Source organism: Cuculus canorus, chromosome 2 (assembly GCF_017976375.1).
Source record: "Cuculus canorus isolate bCucCan1 chromosome 2, bCucCan1.pri, whole genome shotgun sequence".
NCBI classification, from domain to species: Eukaryota; Metazoa; Chordata; class Aves; order Cuculiformes; family Cuculidae; genus Cuculus; species Cuculus canorus.
Window position 1 is genome coordinate 99,696,689 of NC_071402.1, and position 26,951 is coordinate 99,723,639.

General features: G+C 36.6%; 1 protein-coding gene across 2 annotated transcripts in view; it reads left to right on the forward strand.

The window, feature by feature from the left end:
* Positions 1 to 26,951, forward strand: part of CTDP1 (CTD phosphatase subunit 1) — a 91,604-nt gene that overhangs the window by 50,398 nt on the left and 14,255 nt on the right. Inside the window, exon 12 of one of the 2 annotated variants that reach the window (XM_009556931.2) lies at positions 17,109 to 17,302. The exons of the other annotated variant lie outside the window; for it this stretch is intronic. Within the exon in view, the coding sequence (XP_009555226.2) occupies positions 17,109 to 17,302 (194 nt within the window). The remainder of the gene's footprint in view (positions 1 to 17,108; positions 17,303 to 26,951) is intronic. 2 annotated transcript variants of the gene reach the window in all.

Sequence of the window (26,951 nt, forward strand, 5' to 3'; positions counted from 1 at the left end):
CATCGTCCTTCCCCTGAACTAAGTGGAAGTTGCTGACTTGCTGTAGGCACTACAATGCTGTGCAGATCTGCTGTGGTTTACTGACAAAAACCAGAAAGTGGAATCTGGGCTTCAAATTACTGTACTCGTTTCCAGAAATAGGATTTATTTATATTAGCTAAAGCAAGTTGCACAAAGGACCATAATGGCATGCAAATCATGTCAAGACGTGCGCATGTCTTTCCATTTATAATTTATCTCAGTATAGGGTGATGTGCAGTTCTCCTTCCCGGAGGTTACTCATGGATCATTATGTGAGGGTTTTTCTTCAGAATTCATTGAGAACCACTTCTATGAACCTGGCATATAGATTCCTTTCTGTACTGATACAATTTCTTATGCATTTAAAGACAGCCAGCAAAAATGACCCATGAATTTAGAAATTGTTTTTATTTCATTAGCTATTGTTATTTTTATTAAGGATGTTTTTCTTCTTAATTTGTGTTCCTAACTGATGTTTGGAGAGAACCTTACGCAACTGGGCTAGTATCGTGCACAGTTACCTTGTCCAGTTGATCTAATCTTAGCAGTGTTGTGTCCTATGTGCTATAAATAAGCTATGTTTATTTTTACATACTAATTCCTTCCTGATGGACCTTGACTGCTTTTCTGTAAAATTTACTCTTCCTTCATGGATATCTATTGCAGACCCAGAAGGTGATTTTTTTATTTTTTTTAAGCTTTGTGCTAACTTCCTTTGAGAATGTTTAATTAAATCAGCTTTATATAGTCTTAAAGACTTTCCATTCTGTAATTAGGTTGACGTTCTTGTGTATGATAAATCTCTGGTCTGTGAGATAACTAAGCAAGCTCAAGACTTTTCATTCCTGTCTTCCTTGCGGCTACAATTTTTTCTCTTGTCTGTTCCTGTAAGAACTGCATCTGGCAGTGCAGTTCTTTTATTTTTCAGGTGCTTTCTTATTCATCAGTCTCTATAAATTGTAGAAATGCATAGAAGGATTTTAGGATGCTCCCTTATAAAATGCCAGTGATGAAGGATAATAATAGTTCCCATGTGGATTACATTGAGCTCAAGATCCTGTTCTCTCTCTTGCTCATATATAGGCTGCTGCCACATACATGGTAGACTGGAAGTAACAGTAGAAGACAGATAGACATAGGTACTTGTATCTGGTACTGTCAACCAGTCTTGAGCAGATACCCAGTAAAGCTTCACTGGTGGGAAGCTCAAAAAGGAATTCCCAGTAAGGCAGTAAGATTTTAATAAGATTTAAGTTCAGTAAGGCAGAACAGTTTCTAATTACGTTTTGCAATACCTTCTCATCCAAGATGGCCTGGGCTTACTAACATCCTGGAACAGCTGTGCACACATAGTTTTACGATCCTTATGCTTTTGTGTTTATTACCATGTTTTTTGTAAGGGTGTTTGAGGGCAGCATTTGTATTGACAAGTGTCATCTCTACCACTTGAGCTAAAATATTTTGCTGATTTAAATTCCTCTCAGTTTGGGGCTTGAAAGAGGGAAGAAGGAGGAATTAATCTGATACCAGTTAGACCTCCAGCTTTCCCACCTCTCACTTCAGTTAGCGGAGCTGTGATGATTCCTACCATCTGTCTGGATGTGTACATAGCAGCTGCAAAGTGACGACATCACAAAGATATCTTCTGTGCATCAGTGGATTTAAGTATACGGATTTTTCTTGAGTGGATATTGCCTAATGAACTATTTTTGCATTTAAATGGTTCCATTGATTTGGTACATATTCTGCACATACTCTTCCTTTTAACTAAGTTGGAATTTATATGCCTCATGTAAAGATTGAAATTGCAACACAAGACCTCTTACAAAAGGCCATTTTGTCACTCTACATTTTGCTTTGTCTAAGCAGATTTATCCCTTTATTTCTGTTTTATGTATTAAGTCAGTGGCTATACCATGCAGTGAATTAAGAGGCAACGGTTAGCCTCTTGATTGGTTTAAAAATACCAATTTAATGTGCAGGATGCGGTCTTTAGTGCAAAATAATAGCTGTCTGAGGCTCGCTTGGACACTGGCATTGTAAGCTAACAGTTCTTTGAATTTCCAGACTACATTTCTCATACAAAATTTCTTGTGTGACACTTTAACATGTGGTATGTCGTAAATTGTACAGATGCTACATTTAGTTAGCAGTCTCTGCTTATGAATTGTAGCCTTTTTTGAAGCCTCTGTGTATATTTGCTCTTATAAGTGATTGTCATCTGGGTGCTTAGGATGCTATAAAGTCTGCTTTACAGGTTTCTGCTTCCCCTTGAATGGAACTTGAAAAAGAAAAACAAAGTCCCAGTGCTGTTTCCTCACCTACAGCCCTCCCACCATATCCCTTCACATGATGGCTCCCACAGCCGCTCTGGCCAGCTTCTTCTGCGCAGAAGAGTGGATAGCATGGAAGTTGGAGAAACTCCAATTCTCCAGCTTCATCAGCTTTTCATTTTCAGTGTGGAGTGCTTATTACCAAATGGCTCAACCCAGCAAGACTAAATGTATTGCTTGCCTGCTTTCACTCTGAGATTGCTTTTCTGGAGAGGAATGGTAAAGCTGTGCTAAGAATCAGGGTGAGGGTTCATCTTCATCAGCCACTTGCTATGGTGTGTTGGCTGGCTGGTGCACCAAGAAATACTACTTTGGTTTGCAGTGAACATAGCTTAAAACTGTTTTAAGACAAGTATAGTGTTTTTAGTGCTATTTCCTGTTTAAGATTTTAGTGTTTACCTGTCTCTAATATGGTTAAATACCACAGAAGTAATTGAGCATTAAAATCTTATAATATTAAAGCAATTATTTTGCCAATATTTCATCTAATTAGTAGAGAAGACTGAGTAAAATTGAGCAGTACTTTTTTCTAATAGTTTGGCAATGAGAATCAGCACTGTAGAATTAAGAGACCAATACAGTAGGATGGAGAAAGACAAGCACTTAAAGTTGGATATCAGTAATTTGTTTCTACCTTTCTTAGTTTTGCTTTGAATAATTCATTTTCCACTGAAAAATGGGAACGGTTCGAAAAAGTACCAATATATTTCTCTTTATTTTTTAATCGCAGAAGATACAAGCATATTTTTTTAGAATATATCAGTATTGGTCATGTTTAAGTTGTAGATAAATCATCCTGACCAGAAACATTGACACTGTATTATTCATCTAATTGAAAGAAAGCTAAAAGATATGCACTGTAGATAAGGCTAGTGAAACCAGAATGGATTATCAACATATGAAGCATGCATATTCCTTTTTTTTAGTCTGATATTTATCTGCAGACCATTAGTTTATGCACTAATTGCATAGAGCTGGTTATCTATTAATTTTCATTTATTAAGAGGGCATTGTGGTCTACGCTTGCCCTAGCAATTTAAGTGTTTGTAGAGGGGTTTTTTATGCAGTATCAGATTTTACAAGAAGACAACTGACTGTCAAAATAGGAAAAGGATTTTTTTTCTAATTTGATATTATCTCAAGTAGGCAATCAGTTTTGCATGTCTTCTGTCTTTCTACTCAGGTTGCTTAGAATAAAAAACATTATTTAAGCACAATCTCTGGTGTACTTGAACATCTTATTTTCATTTTAGAGTTATTTTTTATATGCCATGAGGGAACATGGGAAATATATTCGAACTTTTTGGCATTCAGATGGCACAGTGTATAAATATCTGTATTTTGTAGATAAAAATGGAAACTGCCTATAATATATGAGGATTGGTTTGGCACTCATGGCAAGTAAAAGGTGAAATTATTTAGAATCCTGTGCAAAATTTACATGATCAGTCAAATTCTTGGCCGATTGGGCTATAGTTAGGAGAAAATTAAAGAAAACATATAATTGAGACTGATTCACTTTTATTGTGCCCAGATATTTTAACAGGTAATGTAATCATAATATAAGTACAAATGTTATGATACAACAGATATTAATGGGCTGCACCAAATGGACATCAATTAAAGAAACAGTAGTGCTTACTTCAGAGCTGGCCTCTTTTTGAGGAATCTGATAAAATTTATTGTAGTAAGATTGACTACCTGAGTTTTGTCTGAATTTCCTTGTTTATTCTGTTGACAATCAGTCAAAAATTGATTTGTCAGCAAAGATGCTTCTTACATATTCCTCATGCTTTTCTCATGCAATCAACAGTTCATTCAGATCTCTGTCATTCTTCCATAGGTGTTCTCAGAATTGTTTCATTGTAAGTAGTATTGGGTTTTTAGAAGATTTTCTCATATTCTGTTGATAAAAGTAGCTTCTTTTTACATGTTTCTGTCATTCTGCTAAGCACAGAGTAAAAAATATTATGCAGGTAAGATTACATCTAAGCTCTGTGTGTTTGTTTCTGCAGATATGAACAGATTCTGTGGCTTTTAAAGTATGCCTGATTCTACAGCAAGTGTATTATTCTGATGTTATTTCATATTAAATGGAAAGTAGATTTATAAAGCTTCCAGCTCTAGGATGTATATACAAGAGATTAAAAGAGAAGATTTGTTATTCTATAGGGAAGAAGGCTTTTCCGTGTGTTGTTTTGTTTCTGCCAATGCTGATGTTGTGTACATTATGTATCGCCAGCCTTCGTGCCAAGAAGCTGTAAGGCTTTTTCAGCTGTTTGTTTGCTCCTTGAAATGGGGAAGACTTATTTGAATAGAGTTCAATAACCTCATTTTAAAATATGTGTCTACCTCCACATTTGAAATCAAATACAGCTAGGCTGTCAACACTAATTGGCCACAGTTAAGAATGAGTTGTCTGAACCATGTTAAACAATTTGCAAACTGATCCCTAACATAACTCTGAGCAGCTGCATATAGAACCATATTGAGATTCATCACAAGTCTAACATGTTTTTGTATTTAAATTCAAGCTGTAATTCTCTGTGAGTGATATTTTAAGTGTCTAAGTGCTCCTCTAAGTCTGAACTGTTTCTTCATAACTATTTTATTTTGTTTTCTTAAGATGCCCCAATACTTTTATTTCAATGTAAGAATGAGTATAGCTATGCAATATAGCATAGTGCATGTTATGTGCCATGGGCAGTCTTTACAAATGCATAATGCTAGTGTGCTGTAATTGTTCACAAATATAATTTGTGTTTGGAATTCTGTGGTTATAAAAATGCAAGTCCTTTTTGGTGACATAAAGCCCAAGTTACTTTTAAATGCAGCATTAAATGATAGTCTGTACCGTTACCTTTTAATCAGCTGTTCTTGATCTTGATCACCAGATGACTTATTTTGAAATTGAAGTAGTGCATAATTGCAACTACTCACTTCTAAGGTAAGATAGCTCTGAGCTAAAATATCTTTGTTTTGCTAGTCTTTACTTTTTGTCAGGTGCCAGCTTCAGAGAGCCACACTGAATAGAGCCACTAAGCTCTGCCTCTGTGATAGTCCTGCAGGTGCTAGGGTTCTAGGTCCTGTGTCAGCATCACCAAGAATATTTCCATTTCATGAACAACTTTAACAGGTTATGAAATGCCGCAGACTCCGTACCCCCTACTGATGTAAAAGATACCCTGTTACAATGCAGTCACAAAATGAATAATTACCTGAATGGCCATGCTGCCATAACTTTTTGGTTTGGTAGTGATATTAATTATAGATTTTGTGAAAATGTCATTGTTACAAAACCCATAACAATATAGAGTATATGAAGTTGCACTTTGTTAGGGGTCACAGTCAGCTGTAGACAATATTCTCTGTTGCTCCTTATAGCAAATATGATAATACCACTTTCTCCAAGATGAACACAGGCAGCTGACCATCTCAGATATTTCAGTGCTCCAACATCAAACTTGCTTCATCACAGAGGTATTGAGGACTGCATATAGATGGCATACCACAACACAGAGATCATATCAGAACCTGCACAGTACTCATCACCTTAATACTGAGCTTCTTGTGGAAACTGACCACTCTTCAGCTGCTGGACTTTTTTTTTCTTTTTTTGTTCTTCCCTTAACTTATTCCGTGCCTAATTCTGGCTATTGAATGGGCTAGCAATGCAGGACACTTGCACATGCACAGTGGTCATATATCTTTGCTGCTTCACTTAATAGCTGCATGCTTGATTGTATGGACTCTTTGAAACCATTTCAAGACTGACCTGTCTTCACTGTCATCTTTAAGTTTCTAGTAAAGTCTGTTCAGAAGTAGTTTTCCTTAATGCTTATTTGAGGTGGCTTTGTTGGCTTGAGCACATTGATAAATGTCTCTTGGCATTTGTGATAGTGAGACCAAGATCATCAGGCTTGCTGAAAAGGGAAGTTCATTGACAGCCAAGCAGTGCTTCATGAAGCCAGCTGATGTCTGGCAGTGCTTGTGCTAAACTTCAGTTAAAATTAGTAGATCGTAGCAGATCCAAGCTGGCCCTGCTTATAGCTAGCTTGGATCAAGGTAGGTTTACTAGCTTGTTGATAGTGTGATTAAATAAATCTAAACGGAACCCAGCATATCTATGTAGCAGTGTTGTTGAGCTAGTAAGCCCTATTGTAACCCAGTCGCTGTGCACAGTGGTAGTTTCAGTTTCTTAGCAGCTGTGGTACCTACAGAAAACCTGTACTTTAAGATAAAGGAAAGCAGATTTTTGCCTCTCATTCTTACCTCAGTATTTTCAGTTTCACTTAGCAGGCTGACTTCTGAACAGCTTTATATGATGCTGAACAAGAAGTTCAGGAATTCAGCCTTTGAAATGGAAAAAACTTTTTTTTTCTGAAATATGTTTAGCAATGATCCAAGTGAAAGATATGCTTTCAGTTAACCTTGAGTTGGTAAAACGTGGCACTGTGCTAATAGTTATTAAGATGTTGGGTAACAAAGTTTCATTATAAGAAGGTGTTGAAGCAGTCAAGATGCAAAATATTAATTTTGTGTGCATATTGTATATACTCTACAAAGAAAATGTTTTCTGATCATGATACTTTTCAAACATGGGCTGCATTTTTGGCTGCAGTATTTTGGAAGTTTAGTGAATTTTGATCAAAAGATTGCTGTAAAATGAAGCTTATGTGTGAAGAAAACTTACTCTGAAGGAATGCTTGGAAGCAATAAAAGTAGACTAAATTGTTGGGGTTTTTTTCCTGCAAAGCAATTTGTACCCAAACTTTCATTCTTTTTTATAATTTAAATAATAGAAAACCAGATTAGGAGCTCAGAAATGCTACAGTCCCTTGATATTAATGTACTGATACCATCCTGCCCTCAGCACTTCATTAGCATCTTGCTACAGATGTCTCCCCTTGGCAGTGAAATGTGTCAGAAAAGATCACTTGGAGCCTGGGCACTGTTCCGTCTTAAATTACCATGTGTCATCTTTAATTGTATGTTGAGATTTCTAACTTAGTGTGTCAGTAGTATTTTGTGATGGTATTTAAACAACTTTTGCAAGTATTCTTTCATTAGAAAATTAGATTAATTTACTAAAATATCTTGATCATTAGACTATTTGTGCATCCCTCTTGCTACATCTCTAGGAAAAAGAGGAAAGTTACGACTTCTGGCAAAACTGTACCTCAGTTAATAGCCAGACTGAGAGCTCTTAGGAGAGACTTTCAAAACTGTAAAATGGCTGCTTCTTGCTGCGTATCAGCAAAATATACTTGCTTTAAAGTAGAAAGGATAGTTTATTGAACAAACAATATCATGATGCTGTCTTGTATTAAAACAAGGCTGAGCAGTGCTACCATAAACTTAAGGAATTTTTAATCTGTTTGCTACAAGGGTTTGCAAGGTTTGAGCTATATTGATACATGTGTGCAGCAGGCTGAAATCCCTGAAGTAACCACCTCTATTAACTGGGTTTTTTTAACTTAACAGATGTAGATAATTCTAGTCGTCACTAGGCCATTTTGTTGGCTAGGAATGATCACATTGATGTTAGTCCTTGTTCATTTTGCACACCTGAAAAAATGAAATTTTTACTTATTAAAGATCATTGAAGGTCTGTTTCTTTAAGAATTTTCTCCTTGCTCCTTCGCCTTCACTCTCAGGTACAAAAAACTTGGCAGATTGCCCAGTGACACAGATTGTACTATCTGTAAGAGAATCTGCCGATAGTGCTAGTGAGCTGCAATAGTAACAGATGGTTCGGTTCATCAGTTTATGAAATTCTATATTTGCCACGAAAGAACATACAATAACTTCCAAGTCGTCAGCCTGTTTCCTGTTGCAGACGTCAACTATTCAGGTTGTGGCTACACATTTAATAGAGTTGTATATCTGAAGTCTGTTCCCAGTGGTTTGTTCCTGCTGTCTTATAATGTTGTGCATGAGTATTCATGTAGACATAAAATGGAGTGGAACAGGGAAGTGGTGCAGATAAGAAATAACTCAGTTTAAAAAAGGTACTGGAGTGATTATACTACCAGTCAGATGTTGCTTATCAAGCAATGAAATAGTTTTGTTGCATAGTTCAGTCTAGCAGCAGGATGCTGAAAGTGGCAGACCTTCTTTCTTGTTTCTGCTCATCTTCCAAGACCAGGAAACACTGTAGTTAAATTTAAACCTTCAACTTATTTGTACCCATCTATGTTTCTGCTTGATGCTTAGTAGTGTTATCCAGGGGAGGGGGGAAAAGGCTTTGGATAAATATAACTAAATTCCTCTTCTTTTTTGGTGCTCAGTTTTTGTCCTGTAACTTCAATGTGCATATTCTGACTCTGAGAAAAAGCAAATAAGTAGTTTTGGATTTGTGAAAGTAGAACTTAACTCCAACATGCTATTCTCCCTCTATTTTTAAAAAATTCGTAGTCTTGATAATTTTATTTCAATTTTCATTAAAGTATCAGCTCTTCAGAGGTGAGAAATGAATGTTATAAGCTTAATGGTTGATTGTCTGTCCTCATAGAAAAAGTAAGATTATCTGCTTAGTGGAAATGCACTCAGATGGTTCCATTTCCTTCAAGCTTGCAAATATTGAGCATGCTTACTAGTCATGTCCTATGACTGGGATTGGGAAACCAATAATGAAGAGTACACAGTTGGTGACTGAGTATAAAACTGCATAGCCTTTTTTCTGACCAGCTTTGGTTTCACTGACTGTTTCAGCAGAATACGTTTTAATTTAAATTCAGTGATCCAGGACATGAAAGTCAATCTCTAAATGAATTCCATGTGAAATAAATGTCATGGAAACTTTTTTCTAAGGTTTGGTAATATTCCTTAAATTGTTTGCAGCAATTTTTTTCCATTCTATCGAAGTAGCTATAATAGCAGTGCTAGACTTGATATTCTAACCTGAAGCATGCCTTTTTCAAAAGCAGGATAGCACAAAGACTGTTTTCAGTGCATGAAGATTTAAAAAATACTTTTTTTTACTGATTAACAATAGGCTTTGTTACATTTCTGATTTTACTGATTCACCACCTGCTTGGATGAGCCAGTGGTAATTGTTGTAGAGAACAGTAAAATCTGCATATGAAGTGCTTAAGACAAAGGGGTGTTGAAGCACGTGTATAAATGCATTATGCAATTCTAAAACTCAAGTCAGAAATCTGAAAGGAAAAAATGCTCTAATGCCAAAAGAAGAAAATAAATGAAACAGGATGTGAAAGGCAAGTTCTTCTGAGGTCACTCAGAAGAAATGGGAGTGAGTTATGAGATAGTGACTAAATAAAGTAATACTAGGCAAACCATGAAAAGGGTGTTGCAAAACTAAGTTGTTCAGTGTGGTAGAGTGGAACAGCATTCCTGAATTTAAAGGCTGTTTGCTACTGTGGAGGCAGGCGTTCACCCAGTGTCAGCAGAGGATTGCTTCCCTGCAAACAACCTCAGGACAGTCCTCTTCCTACTGCTGGCTTTTTTTTCTTACATAAAGCCAAAACTTTTCCTAAGTAACAGTTGGTAACAGACTAAAAAAACTTTCTTCGAAAGATCATCCTCTTTTTCAGTGGCCTTTAACTCATGTTAGTTGAGTCTTTTTCTGGAATTTCAGCATGGATATTTTCAGCAGTCTAAATTGAAGAATCACTGCATTTAGCAGCCAGGCACCTCTTACTTTTGTTAGCCTATTATTGTTTCAGAGATGCTGCAATCAAAGAAACAAAGGGATACACCCTTGCTGCCTCCAGTAGGCTCAGGCTATCCTTCCTCTCCATCCCAGTCATAAGCTAATGTGCAATCAAGGCAGAGCTCAAATGCTGTTCTTGTTTTTCAGTGATTCCCATTTTGTCTGTCCTACTGGATAGGTAAACAGATGTATTCTGCCCATAGCTGTTATGGTAGCTTTGATTTTTATCTCAGACTTGAGATAATTTTTTTTTTTTAAATCGAAATGTAGATTTATGGGCCTATTACCATTTTAACAACCTTTGGCAGAGGATTTGTTTTGAAAAAAAGAATAAAGGAAAGGAAGATAAGAGGTATTGATACCTTTTTAATCAGGTGAAGCAATAGCTTCCAGGCTGCAGCTATGTCACTCGCTCAGGAAAGTTTTGGAGAAGTGATATTATCTCCCTTGAGATATCTTCTCTTAGAGACTTTGTGAATATTACCATCAGTAACTTTTAGTCTATACAAATTTATATTTCAGAAGTTGGTAGTTAGGAATGGTTGGGTTTTTTTTTTTTTCCTTTCCAAGTGATTTAATTGAGGAAAGCAATTTTCATTGTGCTAATAATGATGTTTTAGAGGGACTGCATAGAATCCTTAAGTCAGCTCTCGTGGCACCCTGACTGCCAAGGAAAGACTTGACTTCATGTTTCTTTTAGCAGTTTCAAGTATTTGTCCTAAAGATCTCGATCTTTTCAAAGTTTCTACTGAAATCTAGGCATTGCTTTCCAGACAGGAAATACAAAGATATTCAGAATTTCTAGATGGCATTCTTTGAAGCATTAATAGCCTAACTCGATCATAAGCAGGATAAAGGATTGCTACTGGTATTGTGCTTCAATAACAACATCAGTAAGCAATCTCTAAGGGACATTTTATTTCATTTCTTGTATTAAATGCAGTAGTAAAACTTAAATGTAGTTGTTGCCACGGTTACCTGTTTTTATTTGCAAAAGTTAAGTGCTCAAATTAATACAGGCTAACCTGTTTGGTTAATTTGATTTTTCTTCCCTGCAGTATCAGCCTTTTAGGAGCACACTGTACTGCCTAGGGCTGCAAAATATGTGTAAGCTTTATGGCCAATGCTGTGCAGCAGTGTTGTGAACTACAACTATTGGGGCCACCGTTGCCACAGTTCATTGCTCAGCAGGGTCCCAGTGCAGCCTTCAGGGATTGTCAGTGAGAGCTCCTGGAAGTAACTTCCGCATGGTATTTTTAAATCAGTGTTTTTCAAGTTTGAGCATAACTACTGTGCTCAGCATAGAGCCAAGGCTTAAATCTTTTTTTTTTTTTTTTTACATAATTGCCTTTCATCCTGAAACTGGTAGGTCTTTACTAGAGGCCACTAATATTTCTGTATGCAATTCAATAACAGTAGATGAGCAGAATGTCAGACCATGAGTGCCAGGAGGCTCATGTTACCAGCTTGGTTTTGCATTGAGAGCTAACACCTGATTTCTAATATAACTCAAATCTGCTGAAGAAACAATGAATTACATGGAAGAGCATCTTTTGGCAGTGTCGTTAAATACACTGCAAAGCAATTAAGATGTTAGCAGCATTTGGAAAGTGCCTGTGTTTCAGGGTCAGCTTTGTAATTCAGATGTGGCTTAATATACTTTAGAATGAATTGAGGATTGAATTACAAAACACTGCCTTTCATTTTCTCTGCCTGTTTATGCATGTTTATTTTTTAATACATGCAGTGTATTTACGGGCTTAAGCAGTTTGTCTCATGTAGTTTAGAAGTAACCTGTATAACCAAGACTCACTTTTTACTTTACTTTTTTTTAATAGCAAATAAAAAATCTTCATACAGGTCATGCAGTTGTGTAGGGGATCATTCCCAGAATGTGTTTTGGTAAGAAGATAAAATGTCCAGCAAAACCAGCTTCAAACACTGAATTGCTTAGGTTCTTAGGAACAGTTCTGAGTATGCTGGGATTTTAGGATGTCGGTGATGTATTTAAGTATATTCGTAAAAGGTGTGATGTACATTTCATGATTAATTTTTTTCAAGACTACCAGCCTATTGCATTTCAAGGAATTGTGCACATGCAGTTTGAGATATGTGTTAAAATAATCCCGTATTGATTGTGTTAATGTTGGAGGTGTATCACACTGACCAGAAACATTGACAGTCAGACTTATTCAGCCAATTACAAGGACACTAAAAGAAATGCTATGCAGACAAACCTAGTGAAATTTGAATTGACATGTGAAACATCTGTTTACCTTTTTTTAGTCTGGTACTTATTTGCAGAGCACCAATTTACCCACTGATTGATGATCTGCTAGCTTTTAATAGTTAATAACTAAAGTTTAATAACTAAAGTTCTATAACTAATAGAGGGCATTATGGTCCCTGGCCTCGAACATGGCAGCCTTTAAAGTATTTGTGAAGAAAATGTGGAGGTAATACAGTGTTTTATATTTGGGATAACTGCAATTATTGGTGTACTTGGGTGTCTTATTTTCATTTTAGAGTTATCTTTATGAATTCACAAGCCGTGGGGTGGGAATATAAGATACATATTGTAACATTTTGGCACATTCAGATGACAGGCTATGTTAGCATCATCAAGTTTTTCAGAAGACATAATGTATTCAACAAATCTTGAATACATGCTTAAGAGACACTGGCTTTATTCTGAAACGCAGTTGGTTTTTATCTGTGCTTACTGTCAATACCAGTTCAATTGTTCCTGTTGCTAACAATGAACTGTCATTTTTGTGACAGTAGAAACAAACCTAAAGAACTCATTGTTAATCCTTGGGGGGGTTCTGTTTTTTCCTTAACCTACATAATCAGTTGTAGCACGAGTACACTTGTTCTTTTGGGATAGACTGTGGAGGGGGGATATGTTTGTATCTTCCATGCAAAAATGGAAACAAAACGTACAGCTGTGCATAAAACCTATTCTTTTCGTATAACTTCCTGTCATGCCAATAGAGAATTGATTCAGAGCATTCTACCACCTTTAGGGAGAGATCGTTTGACTTGTCCTGTTGCTCTTCAAGTTAGTGTCTGAGTTGCATTAGAACTTGAATTTTTAAATACTTGCTAGTTTGAAAACAAGGACCAAAAGCTTATCCACAGCTCCTCTCTTCTTTTTTTTTTAATATGTAATTTACATTACTGCATTTGTAATCACTTCTTCCAAAAAATGTAAAGCATCATAATAGGTCTCTGTCACATTCTTACTGATATCCCAAAAGATTGCCTGTAAATTTTTCATAACAAATGGAGTTTGCACTTCGCAGTTTCTTTTTTGGTGTTTTCTCAGAGCCTTGATTTATTTTGAATGTGTAAACTTAACTCCTAGACTAAGAACCTTTTCCAGCTGGCCTGGTTTGTTAATACTGCAGAAGGTTTTAGGTACTTTACAGCTCATAATCAGAGGATATGAGACTGAAATCTCAGTGCTCTTCAGTTTCTCTTGTTTGTCTGCATGAGTATGCTGTGTTCCTCCTAAATAAGAAAATAAAATAGCTTTGTTGGCTGAGGACTTTCTGGCTTTTATAATCAGAAGTTTAGAAGAATTATCATACTCTTCGTTCTCTTGCTAAATGGAACAATTTGTCTCCTTTAAGGGAGGAATCATTTTTCTTTTTCAATGTTAATCATTGCCGCTGCATTATGAAAGTTATGTATTTTAAAGATAGGTGATACCGTACTGTTTAAGCAGTAAACATCCCCTTACTGAATCTTACCAGTCAGATTTGGTATTATCTGGCATTTTCTTCTGAAGTGCAGTGTGTTCCATTTGTAGTAATCATATATAATCTAATGTTATAAAATATGTCAGCATTTGTCTTGGTCTGAACCAGATTGTTACCTCTGCTTTTTAAGCTTTTTTTATTTATTTAAAGTTGGTGATGTGTTTAGGTAAATAGTTGCTGCTTAAATATTCTTGTAGGTTTTTACCTATTAATTTCAAGTGAAGGACTTGCATCTCACTGCCTCAATGAAAACAGTTTTTCTGTTTCTTTTGAGAATTCTAAAAGGTGAGTATGGTAGTCTTTATATTTTTCAGCACAATTTGCAATTTAGTCAATAGACAAGAGTCTGTATTTTGGTTGCCTTTCTACTTAGTGATTTATATGGACCATCCCACGTTATTTTTGTATGCAATGATTTTCAAAATTTGCTATATTTTTATGATTTAATCATGCATTTTAAGTGCCCTTCCACAGAAATGGGGCATACATGTGTACAACTAACTTAGTAATTCTAATACTAAATGGCATTCCAGCAAAAGAATGTCATCTTCGTGCATAATGAAAGAAAAGACCTGCCAGTAACTAGACTGCTAGTCTGTCAAAACTGTTCACACATGGTGGAGTTTATAAGGTTACAAAAGTTAAGTTTGTGAGAGACATCAGTAACACTGAATGTCTATCAACCTCCCTTTGTCCTTTGAAAACTTTAAGGTATTTTGTAGCAAAAACATAGCTTTAAACACATGAGTCTCTGGAAAAGTGTTGCTTTTGGAATGAAGGAATGTAATTTTTAAATGTAAGACTTGCTGGAAAGAAGTTGTAACAACTGTAGATTTGTTCTGCCCTTTCAGGGTCAACTGCTGGCAGCGTTGGCTACAGTGAGTATCTTTTAATAAAGCTAAACAGACGTGGTGTTCCTGACATATCAGAAACTGTAATACTTAAAACACTTGAGATTTTCTGTGTGTTCTGTACACACCAAAAAATACCTACCAGGTACTTTCTGCACTTTTGCTGGGTTCACTGGTGGCTTGTCTCTAGCCATCTTTTCAGTCTTCCTGACCCTGGATTATGTTCCATGATTCTCATCTTCCGTGCATACAACTTCTGGTTATGGGGAAAGCAGTTTTGGACTACTGTAGTTTGATTTGACAGTTTCCTACAGTTTCTACCTGAAACTGTCATTTGTATTTAGATTCTCTAAGCTGGTATGTGCTTCCTTTTCTATTATGGGTTCTTTACAGCTTTCCTAATGCTGTAAAGAACTGGGCATTAGGCAGCAGAGCTGGGCATTAGGCAACAACATTTCATGTAATAAAAAAGTACTAAGACAAGGGTCAATGGAAAAAGCAGCTTAAATTGTAGGTCTAAGAAGCCTGCAAGTTACTTTTCATTTTATACAGAAGTCATTCCATCCAAGGATAGCATAGCCTGGACTTTTAAGTTTACTTTTCAAGTTTGCTTTGTAGTACTCTGAAACAACTGCTTATTTAAAGAAATTTTTTTTACATGTATACTTTGTAACAAGATGTCCTTCCTTTCTCTTATGCTGACAAGTCTCCTTAAAATTATTGGTTTGGGAAGTTTTAAAGTACTACTTACCTTTGTTTTCATTGTTATTGTTATTCTTTCTATGCAATTTCTCTTTTGCAACAATATAGATTGGCAGAATCATCAATGGAAAATAGCACAAGATAAGGAAGAAAAGTTACTTGCTGCTACCTTCAAACAGAAATTAACTGTGTGAGGCTTGTAGAGAGATATAAATTCTCCAAATGTATCCGTTTAGCAGAGAACTAAAGACAAATGCCACATATTCCATCTCTCTGAAGGCGACAGGAGTGTAAGGGGAGTCACCTATGTGCTTGTGAAATTAACCTATGGAGCACCGTCATAATCCTGGGTTATACACTTTTTCTTTCTGTTAAGGCATTAGAAAGAGAAATGAAATAGTTCTTTGACTGTTACCAAAGTTTATTTTCAATTTCCACTCTTTCCTTCCTCGCAAGCTTTTCCTTGAGTTCCCTTTCTCTGAAAAGGTATTTCATTTATCTTTACCATATTTCCAGTAGAGTACTGGCAAAGGTGTACATCTTCTGCATTTAGTTGGTAAAGAGAGGGCAGCTTTGACTTTCATTCCATGCATATCAAGGTAAACAAAGAATTTAGATGTGCATTTATGAAGGACCACACATGAGTGACTTACTTTCTACCTTTGGAATTATCAGTGTAAAAGTGATGCATAAGCTGTGTAACATCTTTTGGTTCATGTTTGTATGCAGTTTTTCTTCTTGAAAAAGCAGGAGTGGCATCAGTGAGAACAGAGTAGTACTGAAGCATAATTCAGCTGACGCAATAAGATAGATAAGCTGCTGTTAGGTAAAATTCTTAAATATCAGTAGTGAAATACTCGCATGTATATTCTTTCCATGTCATCTGCCATTCATAAGACTTAGAGACCCTATAGGATTTCCACCTGTATTTTCTTATGTTTTCATCTCTTTCAGAAGGTTGAATGCTGACTCAAAGGGAATATAACCTTTTGAAGCTCAGTAGGATAGCTCGTGACTATGATTTGCTTTTAATGATGGCTTCAGCACTTCCAGACCTGTCAGAGCAAATTAGCATGCTCTTAGAGGAGTATGAAATCCCGTGTTAACTTCTCAGAAGCAAAGGCCAAACAATTATTTAATGAAATGTGTAACGTTTTGATAAATTTGCCTTTATTAATTAGCATAAGCAGACAATCTGGTTCAAGTGGGATTCTGTATGTTCTGTTCTATTCATACTGTATTATGTAGAATACACTGCTTTAAAGTTGCCTATCAAGGTAAATATGTGAACATAAAACTATTTACTAACTAGAAATTTTAATTTGCATTGCCTAAGTGATTCTGTATGTTATGATAGTATAAACATGTACTTTATATTTTTTATGTTACAACAGTATAGAACATCTATCACTTTAATTTCTATACAGTCAGCACTTTTCATAAGTTTCTTGTTTACAGCTGTTCATGTTATTATAAGAAAGTGCAAACACCTTCAAATGCGATTGTATCATTATTTGACTATATGTATATCTAAAATTAAACCTAGGCTAAATATTTTTAAGTTTGACTAGAATGTTGCTAGAGCTGTTATGGAAACTGTGTTGAAGACATTGGGGTTTAATTTGAATTTTAAAAGAGAAGGTAAAAGAAAGCTTGAAGCATATTCTTAAGCATATGATTATTTAAGAGCAATCCAATAATTATGGAAGATTGATATATAGTAGTCTGTTAGAGGATACACTGACTCGCCGCTCTTTGGCAGGTGGATGACATTTTAGGAGAAGGCAGTGATGAAAGTGATAGCGAAATGAAAAGGCCAGAAGAGGACGGTAAAAACCCTCAGATTAGTGCAACAGAGACTCTAGGAATGAAAACAGATCAGAGACCTGGATCATCGTCGTCGTCATCATCATCATCCTTGTCAAGTGAAAGAAGCTTAACTGGCAGTATATGCAGGTATGAGTTTTTCAAATGTAAAAGGAAGCATTAACGCTGTTCCATTGTGTTCATGCATTATTCAACATGCTTTTTGACAGTGCAGCTTTTATGTCCTTGTTAACCTCTTTATGTAGGTAACTTCTTTTCTGTAACTCTGTGAATTGTCATGCTTACCTCAGCAATGTTTTGGGATTGATTTAAGGAAGTGATCTTAGTAAATGCCTGATGAGAACCAGGATATCACCAGGTCTGAAGGAATTGAAAACTAGTGAACTGCACTTTTTCTAAAGTAGTCTTGATTCTGTCAGCTATAGGACAGTGTCCTCTGCAGTGTTGATTTAAGTAAAATGAAGCATAGTTTTGGAAAGCTATGTTTTTTTTCATCTTGAATTTTTTAGGTATTTTTATATGGAAAATTCACTAAATGAGGTCATTGAGATAATTTTCTGTGTTAGTGTCTTAGAAGGAAGTTTATCTGTATATATATATATAAACTCTTTATATATATATAAAAATATATATATAATATATTTATTTATATATAATCTTATATATATATATATATATATATATAAGATTACGATTACAAGGGCTTTTAATTCCTGTGTTCATCGTCACCACCACCCGAGTCCTGAGTCTCGGCCTGAGCCCTACCCCCTAAGCCCTAGCCCTCGCCCTCAGCCGTCACCCCTAAACCCTCAGCTCTCAGCCTTGGCCCCCAACCCCTAGCCCCAAAATGCCAAAAGTGCTAGGATGACTCAGATGTGCGTTGTAGCTTCTTTCTGTTCTCTTAGCAGTTTCTGTTCTCGCTCATAAGGATTTAAGCTCTAATATTTTTTCCTTAAAGGAGGATAATATAAGTAGTAGGACTTAAGCTACTTATTTACATTATTTTAAATTTTGTGAGCTTTGCTCTAGCACACAAAGGATGTGTGAGAGGGGGAAGCAAAATGCAGTGTCTTTCCTACATCCATTTACTTTTATGACTTTTGATAGGTACTATGAAGTTAAATTGTAATTTGACAGCCTAGAGTTGTTTAAAATCCTAGCTTCTTATGCAACTTAGAGAAATACTTTCCTATATCTCACAGATGTCATGTTAAAAGGGTACTGCAGAGACAAAACTATGAATGTGAGTTTCATATTGTGAAAAAAGATGAAATAGAAAAGAGTAAATTAGAAAGGTAGCTGTTTATACTATTCACACATGAGCAGCATCTTGTGATTTTTGACCTGCATAATACATGTGCAGCTCTTTTTTTTAAAAAAAAATCTAAAGGAGGTAAACAAGTTTTTATACTTAAATAGTCTTGGTCTTTGTTTAGATAGCATCTTTATGAACTGCTTCTATCTAATTTTTAAAATAAAAGAATTGCTGTTAGAGCTCTGATGCAGCTTTTGTTGATGAAAACAGGAGCCTACATCAGCAGGAGCTGGACTTGAGCCCCTTCAGAGTTCTATTAAGATTTTCTACTAAGAATAAAATTCCATTTAATGTAGTTGAAACATCCCACAATAAATTTATTGTTGTGAGTTATGAGTAAAGAGTTATAAATCATGAAAGTGCATGGATCTTATTAATAAGTGTTAGTAATAACCAGTTGTACATAAGAGGAAAAAGCTTTTGAGATTAGTACAAATAGAATTTGTTCATAGCAGGAAACGATGTTTAGCTTCCATAGCAAAGTATGGGCATAGCAACAAGAGGTGTCTATTAGCTGAGATATTTCAAGCCTTAAGGTGTTAGTGCACAGTTTGCTTTATTTTTCAAGTGCATTTTGATTTCACTCTGTCTCCACTGAGACTTGAGTGAGAGTGAATAGATAGCTATATTTTCCCCTTATCTTAAAGCTGAACACTGTGAGATAGTTGCCATAATATGTACTGAACAAACATATTCCATGTTAGCATACTTAAATACTGGTCTTTGTAGGAAGAGGATAAATGAGGTGAAATGCTGCAGCAGTCGTCAAACAATATATTTGGTCGAAGGATGGACAGACACATGAAACAATGCTGTTTTGAAATTTAGCCAAGCAGTATGTCTAAGGTTGGGATTTAGCCTCTTTGAGTTTATAGATCCTGGAAATACCTAGTGGAGATGTGAAGCTCTGTACAACAAATGTGTGCTCTGTGTGTATTGACTTGCCTGTTATTTGATGCAGAGCAGACTTTGAAAACTGTTAATGAAAAGCTTCAGTTGCATTACCGAAGCTAGGAAAAGGGCTGCACTTCCTTTAACATTTCAAATTATGAAATGAATTAATGCTACAAAATGCTTCCTAAGTTCTCCGGTTTCTAATAGGCTTAAGGGCTTGTGACACCACAGGCAGTTGCAGACAAGTAAGAGTGGCGGCTGCTCCTTTGCAAGAAAGACTATTTGGGTGTTGGCTCTCCTGAAAGCTTCTAGGCCTCACACGTGAGGTATTCTTGAAGCACAGGTTGTTGGAGGCAGCTTGCTGGTTTTGCATCGTTCTGTTGCCAAAGCACAGTTCACAGCATGTCCGTGGGCTTTTGCAGCTTAGTGTTTGATAAACTGCACTTTTCTGGGGTGGGGAGGTAGGTTAGTTTTTTGATTTCTTTTTTTTTTTTTTTTTTTGGCCACCAGCCACCAACGTGAGACCTTTCCCTGAGGGTCAGGGGGAATGAAGGAGAAAGATTGCAAACATGAAACACATTGGTGCAGTGGTGCAATGAGTGTTTGAGAGGATTATTTTAGTCATGAAAGATTACAGTTCAAAAGTATGGTGGCTATTTGAAATATTTATTTAGACTTTATTTAGACTTTATGTACATCAGACAGGTTTGATCATGTATTCACTGGACACCTATATGGATTTTTCATTTGATTTTCATAGGTTTTGTTCAAGTTCCCAATATGCTGTTTTTTCAATAAATTCTTTCTGAATGCTCTCAATTCAGTGCCAAGGCCAGTGCTTTTACAGTGTTTAGTTGATGTTTTGCTAATTTCAGCCTTTGTAAATCTGATATAAGGGCTAATGGTTGCTCTGCTGAGAATTTCTTTACTTTGGAGTGGAAATTTCAATATTTGCGTTAAGACTTTTTCAGTTTAAGAAGGAAATATTCTCTGCTGAATAACTAGTGAGAAGAAATCTAATAATTAGAAGTTGATATCGAAGCAACAAAATTGTGCTTGCAGAATTTAAGCTTCTTTTACAAAAGTGTAACTCAGTGAAATATTTTCTGTGGCAAAATTTCTTACTGATAATTTCATCTGTCCCAAGTCGATTATATTTTTGACTGATAGAGAAATAATTTTATGAACAAATGGGTAAATTATGAAAGATTCATATGAAATGGTACTTTACCCTTCGTCTTATTTTCAAAATATCTGAGATGCCTTCTTACATTGTGAGTTTCTGATATTTATTTCTTACTAAATTCAAGAAAGAAGCATTATAATTTACTTTGCTACAGAGGCAGTATTAATCTGAAGTCTTTCAGGGAGCCGCCAGTGTTTGAAAATCTACACAGAATAATTCTGGTTCACGACATTCAGCTATCTATAGAAAGGTCTTGCTAGTTCATAATCAAGAAAAACTGAGCTCAATCTCAGAAATCCCTCATTTGTCTGTTCTGTACCATTTACTAGACTTTTTTAAGGAACAGTGATATTTTATGTAGTACCTTAATGTCTTCCGTTCTTTTAAGTGCTTTCTTTTTTTTCAAATATGTGATAGCACTTCTTTCAACAGCCACTCTGCTAGAAGACAGAAATTATAGCTTGGCTTTTTTGCTTCTAGAGAAGACTGCTGCAAACTCCTGTGCAAAATTTTGTTGATGACACTCGACTTTGAGAATCTTGGGACCTAAGTTTTTACTACTTCTTGCTTCCCAGGCTGTCAGCTTTGCATTTGTTGTTCATAGTAACTGGAATTTTTTTCAAAAACAAAATTCAATGAGAATCTATTCGAAATGTATTGAGGAACTAAGTGGTAGTCTTGTTGAAACAAAGTCTTATTGAAAATACCCTTAATAGCTAACAGCACATCTCAAATATGGCTGACAAAATAATTGCAGACATTCGAGCATTTTGCCAACAAATGGTCACCCTATGCTTTTTAACCAAGAAATCATCACATTGTTCAAGGAGTAAAGTCTTAGTGTTATTACACTGTATAGTCTTCCAGAATTCCTCTCTGAATGGTGGGAATATACTGTTGATTTGAGCTTAACAATACATAAAGGCCGAAGATATAAATTTAGAAATCTTGGTGGTTTAAAGTCAGTCTTTCCTGCCTCCTGGACCACTTGCTGTATCAGGATAGCTCACTTAATCATCAAGTAGTCTGTCCAGTAAAGAGCCTTTCTGTAAGGTCACCCTAGACAGAATACATTGTGGTAATTTAATTTAGATTTAAATCTTTTATTAGCTTCTTTCCCTTGAAGCAGATTTTACTTAATGGAACGCTCGGTGATGGATAACTGCAAAATCATAGAATCATAGAATCAGTACATTAGAAAGGACCCACTGGATCATCAAGTCCAACCATTCCTAACAATCCCTAAACCATGCCCTTCAGCACCTCATCCACCTGTCTGTTAAACACCTCCAGGGAAGGTGACTCAACCACCTCCCTGGACAGCCTGTTCCAGTGACCCTTTCTGTGAAAAATTTTTTCCTGATGTCCAGCCTGAACCTCCCCTGGCGGAGCTTCAGGCCATTCCCTCTTTTTCTATCCCTCTGTCATTTGGGAGAAGAGGCCAGCTCCCTCTTCTCCACAACCTCCTTTCAGGTAGCTGTAAAGAGAGCAATAAGGTTTCCCCTCAGCCTCCTCTTCTCCAGGCTAAACAAGCCCAGCTCTCTCAGCCGCTCCTTGTAAGACTTGTTCTCCAGCCCCCTCACTAGCTTCGTTGCTCTTCTCTGGACACGCTCCAGAGCCTCAACATCCTTCTTATGGTGAGGGGCCCAGAACTGAACACAGTACTCAAGTTGCAGTCTCACCACTGCCAAGTACAGAGGGAGAATAACCTCCCTGGACCTGCTGGTCACGCTGTTTCTGATACAAGCCAAGATGTCATCGGCCTTCTTGGCCACCTGGGCACACTGCTGGCTCATGTTCAGTCAGCTGTCAACCAACACCCCCAGGTCCTTCTCCTCTAGGCAGCTTTCTAGCCAGACTTCTCCTAGTCTGTAGCACTGCATAGAGTTGTTGTGCCCCAAGTGTAGGACCCAGCATTTGGCCTTGTTGAACCTCATGCCATTGGCCTCAGCCCTGTGGTCCAGCCTGTTAAGATCCCTTTGCAGAGCCTCTCTACCCTCCATCAGATCCACGCTTCCACACACATGAAAAGAGGATCAGTATTTCTGTATTTCGCTTCATAGAATCACAGAATCATTTAGGTAAGAAAAGACTTTCAAGATCATAAAGTCCAACCATGAACCTAGCACTGCTTAGTTCACCGCTAAACCTTGTTGCTAAGTGCCACATCTCCATATCTTTGAAATACCTGCAGGGATTGTGTCTCAAGCTGACACTTAGCCTTTATGAACACAGTTTTGCCTCAGCCCATGTATCCAGCCTGACCAGCTCCATCTGCAAAGCCTCCCTTCCCTCAAGCAGATCAACACTCCTGCTTGATTTGGAATCATCTGGAAACTTGCTGAGGTTGCATTTTATTCCCTCATCCAGATCACTGATAAAGGTATTAAACGGAACTGGCCCCAACACTAAGCCTTGGGGAGCTCTACTTGTGACCGGCTGTCAACTGGAATTAACTCCATTCACTACAACTCCTTGGGCCTGGCCATCCAGACAGTTTTCTTACCTAGCGAAGAGTATGCCCATGAACAGCCAGTTTGTCCAGGAGAACTCTGTGGGAGACAGTGTCAAAGGCTTTACTGAAGTCTAGGTAGACAACTTCCACAGCCTTTCCCGCATCCACTAATTGGGTCACCTTATCATAGAAGGAGATCAGGTCAGTTAAGCATAACCTACCTTTCCTATACCCATACTGACTGATCACCTGGTTATCCTGTACCTGCTGTGTGATGGTACTCAAGATGATCTGCTCCATAAGCTTCCTTGGCACCAAGGTCAGGCTGACAGGCCTGTAGTGTCTTGGATCGTCCTTCCAGCCCTTCTTGTTGATGGGCATCACCATTGCTATCTCCAATCAACTTGTACCTCCCTTGTTAGCCAGGACTGCTGATAAATGGTGGAATACAGCCCATTTGTTGATATTGGCAATGAGATAATGAATCCACAATCAAACAAAATGCTTGATGGGAGCTGCAGCTCATTATTGTTCCTTGATATAGTTTGGTAAATACATGAAGCTTTCCTACTTGAATACTACATTTTAATGAGCATCTCAGTCCATGTTAGTGAGATCCAGTAGGTCTCCTCACTAGAGGAGGAAACCCACGCAGCATTTGAAGATAATGAATAATCATTAAGTAGGGGAAAAACAGACCTAAACTACAAAATTATAGATCTCTGACAGACAACTACCTCCTCTTCCGGTTGTAGGAAAAACTGAATTGCTTTAAGCATTTGCAGTAATAAGGTGGCATTTGTCAACTTGAAGGTACTTCCCTGGAAAAATAAATTATGTGATGGCTCCAATTTTATGGATTGTTACACTTCTGAAGTTTCAAGTTGTTGTGAAAAGTTTGGGTTTGTTTCACAGAAAACAGCCCAAATTTGTCTCTAATTTCTTATAAATGCAGCCTAATTCAACATTCTAAATTCAGCTTCTGGAAGAATAAAACATGCTTCAGATAATGTGAATATGATTAATTTTTTTTTTTATACAACAGAAAATTCAGATCAAAAAATTTACTATGTTACGAGTATTTTTTTTCTTGGGTTTAGAACTTAAGTGAAGCGTGTGATAACACCTGAACAAGCTAGCATATTTCAAGTCTGTACAGTACTCTTATGAAGAATTTAAGTGGCTATTCAAGAGGAGTATCTTGAGGCATTCAGAAATGAAACTTCCACCAACTTCTTTTTTTCCCAGAAGTATTGATTGAATTCAGCTTTCAAAGTCAAAATTGTTGTTGTCCTGATGGTACAATTTTTTCCTGATATAACAATAGTTCTCATAGTTAAAACCAGCTAAAAATGGGTTTAAATGACTGAATACCCTTGCATTTGTAACAGTTTAGAAGTACGTAGACTTTTTGTATGTAACACACAGTTAAGTTTTTTCTAGAAGCAGTGGTGAAGCACTACAGACAGAAATCCAGGATCAACTTCTGAAGACATGAACTCCTTGTTGGCAGCACATCTTGCTGTTTTCACAAACCAGCTGTTCTGCAGAATTTTAATGTCACTTCTGTTTGGAAGTGATTTTGAGGAAGACTCTAAGAAGGAAGAGGGCCCGAGGCATGCAAAGCATTGTTTCTGTACTTAACTGTCATTATTGAATGAGTGTTCACTGTAAATGTTAAAGATAAGTTTCCATTTAGGAATAGTTTTACTTGAAAGTTCTCACATTATCCAAAAATTAACAACATAATACTAACAGCTCCAAAGGTGATTTTTCTTTTTTTTCTTCAATGTTTCTAGTCCCAAATGCTCTACCCTTTGAACTGTGTTGAAGCAGCAACTCATTTTCACTGATTACTAGCTAGGAAATTGTAGATCCAAGTTCCAGAGGGTTGAATAAATAGAAACAAATAAACAAAAAAAAAAGCAGACGGCATTTATAGATCCTTAAGTTAAACAATCAAATAAAAACCACACAGGAAATGTGAGTGATTGTTGATACTATTGTTTTTTTCTTAGCACAGTTTTGCTTTTGAGTTTATATAGATTTTCACCTAAAGAGAACTTCATAATGCGGTATCTATGCTGTATCTATCAGTATAGATTATTATTCACACTGTTTGACTAAGATGTTAGAATCACCATATATTCTCAAAATATTCCTAATTACCTGTTTTTAAGATTGTAGTGAAATACTTGCAGATATAAAAATAACTGCTGATGTGCACTCAGTTGTCTAAGATTATTCTAATGGTGTGAGGAGGTAAGGCAGCAAGGAGTTACTACATAATTATTAAACTGCAGCCTGATAGAGTTTTTTCATATGGGGCAAATATCTAAAATACTTTCCCAGGCGGAACTTTTTGCTGTTATACCAACTAGGAATTGCACAGCTGTAGTGCCTACCAACCTGTTATATTCCAAGTCTGTCTGAACTTGGCTTAGCTAAAAAGCAAACTGGGTGGAATGGGGGCTTTGGCAGATAAGTTATTGTGATGGAAGCCATTTGTCTTTGCAGAAATGATCTTCAGGTACACATTGTATTAGGTGGAATCAGTAGCATTAAGTTGCCAAACACGTCATTCTTGCATAATTCCATTTTACTGGCTTGTAACTTTGCCAGACAAACTGCTAAAGACTTGCTCTGTACCTCATACTTCATTGCTTTTGGAAAAACTAAGTAAAAAAAGATTTAAGAAAAAACCCAAAAACTAACAAGATAGTAGTTCTCCAGTACTGAAAAAACTGTTTGTAGCTTGGTAACTGCTAGTCTTTCAGTTTGTGTCTAACACTGCAATCATTGTAACAATGTGACCGGGAAGATGAGGAGTTCATCTTCTCATTAATGTTAAGCATAATTGGTTTTTCTTCTAAAATGCTGATTTGTTCCATAATTAATTATGAGAAGCTACAGAATGTAGCTTTTATACTGTCTTGAGAGAAGATGCTGGCTTTTTCCCTTCTGATGATTAGGGCAAAATGGAAGATCCAGTGTGACTTCTGCCCCAAAGCGGTTGTCAGCCACAGGCAATGCCTGTATTTGTGTGCTTTCTCAGAGGGAGAGGGCAGGGCACTGACGTCTTGCAGCTGAAAGTGTATCCTCGTATCAGAAAATTAACCATTATCTTGTCTCCAAGAGAATTATCATTATGGGCAAGTCACTTAGTCCAGTATAGGGAAAAAAGTGCTTCCTGCAGAGAGGAACTGCAGAAATAGATTCTCTTTTTCAACTTATTATTCTGACATCCTTTCACTGGGAAGACATCTACCTTCTAAAAAAGCTACCAGAGTTTATCTGGAACTTAAAATTTTGCTCTCCAACACAATTTGTCTGGCTCAGTGAAGATGGTTAACAGTATGAAGGATCCCACTAACTCTTTAAGTCCCTGTGTTTGCCCTCCCACCTAGTCAGATGATATTTGGCCTCTGGACATTTTTAGAGTAGCGTTCACTTCCATTTAAAGCCTGATTTTGTTTTGGAGGTTTTTTCTTTCCTATCCAGTAACATTGCTTTCTTTTAAAGGAATACATGGAACATAGATTTGATAAAAGTCAGTGAGGGAGTTTCTCTATTAATCTGTATCTCAGATGACTTAAGGAGTAAAATAAGTGTTTCTACACCTGATTTATAGACACACACGGTACTCTTATGTTGAAGGATCAACATAAGAGGATCTTACGGCTTTACATTCATGTAACATTATGTTGAAGGATCTTGCAGCTTTACATTCATAGTATTTTTCTACTTGGAAAATACATATGCTGAGAAATTCAGAAATTTTCTAAATTTGCCCAAATTAGTTGCATAGAGAAAGTTTGAAAAGATTTTTTGCTTAATGTGTTAATGCTACATGCTGTTTCAAAGCTGCTTTACTAATTTGGTTGTCTTTTCTTAAGATTTAGAGAAATCTTTTTTACTTCAAGATTGA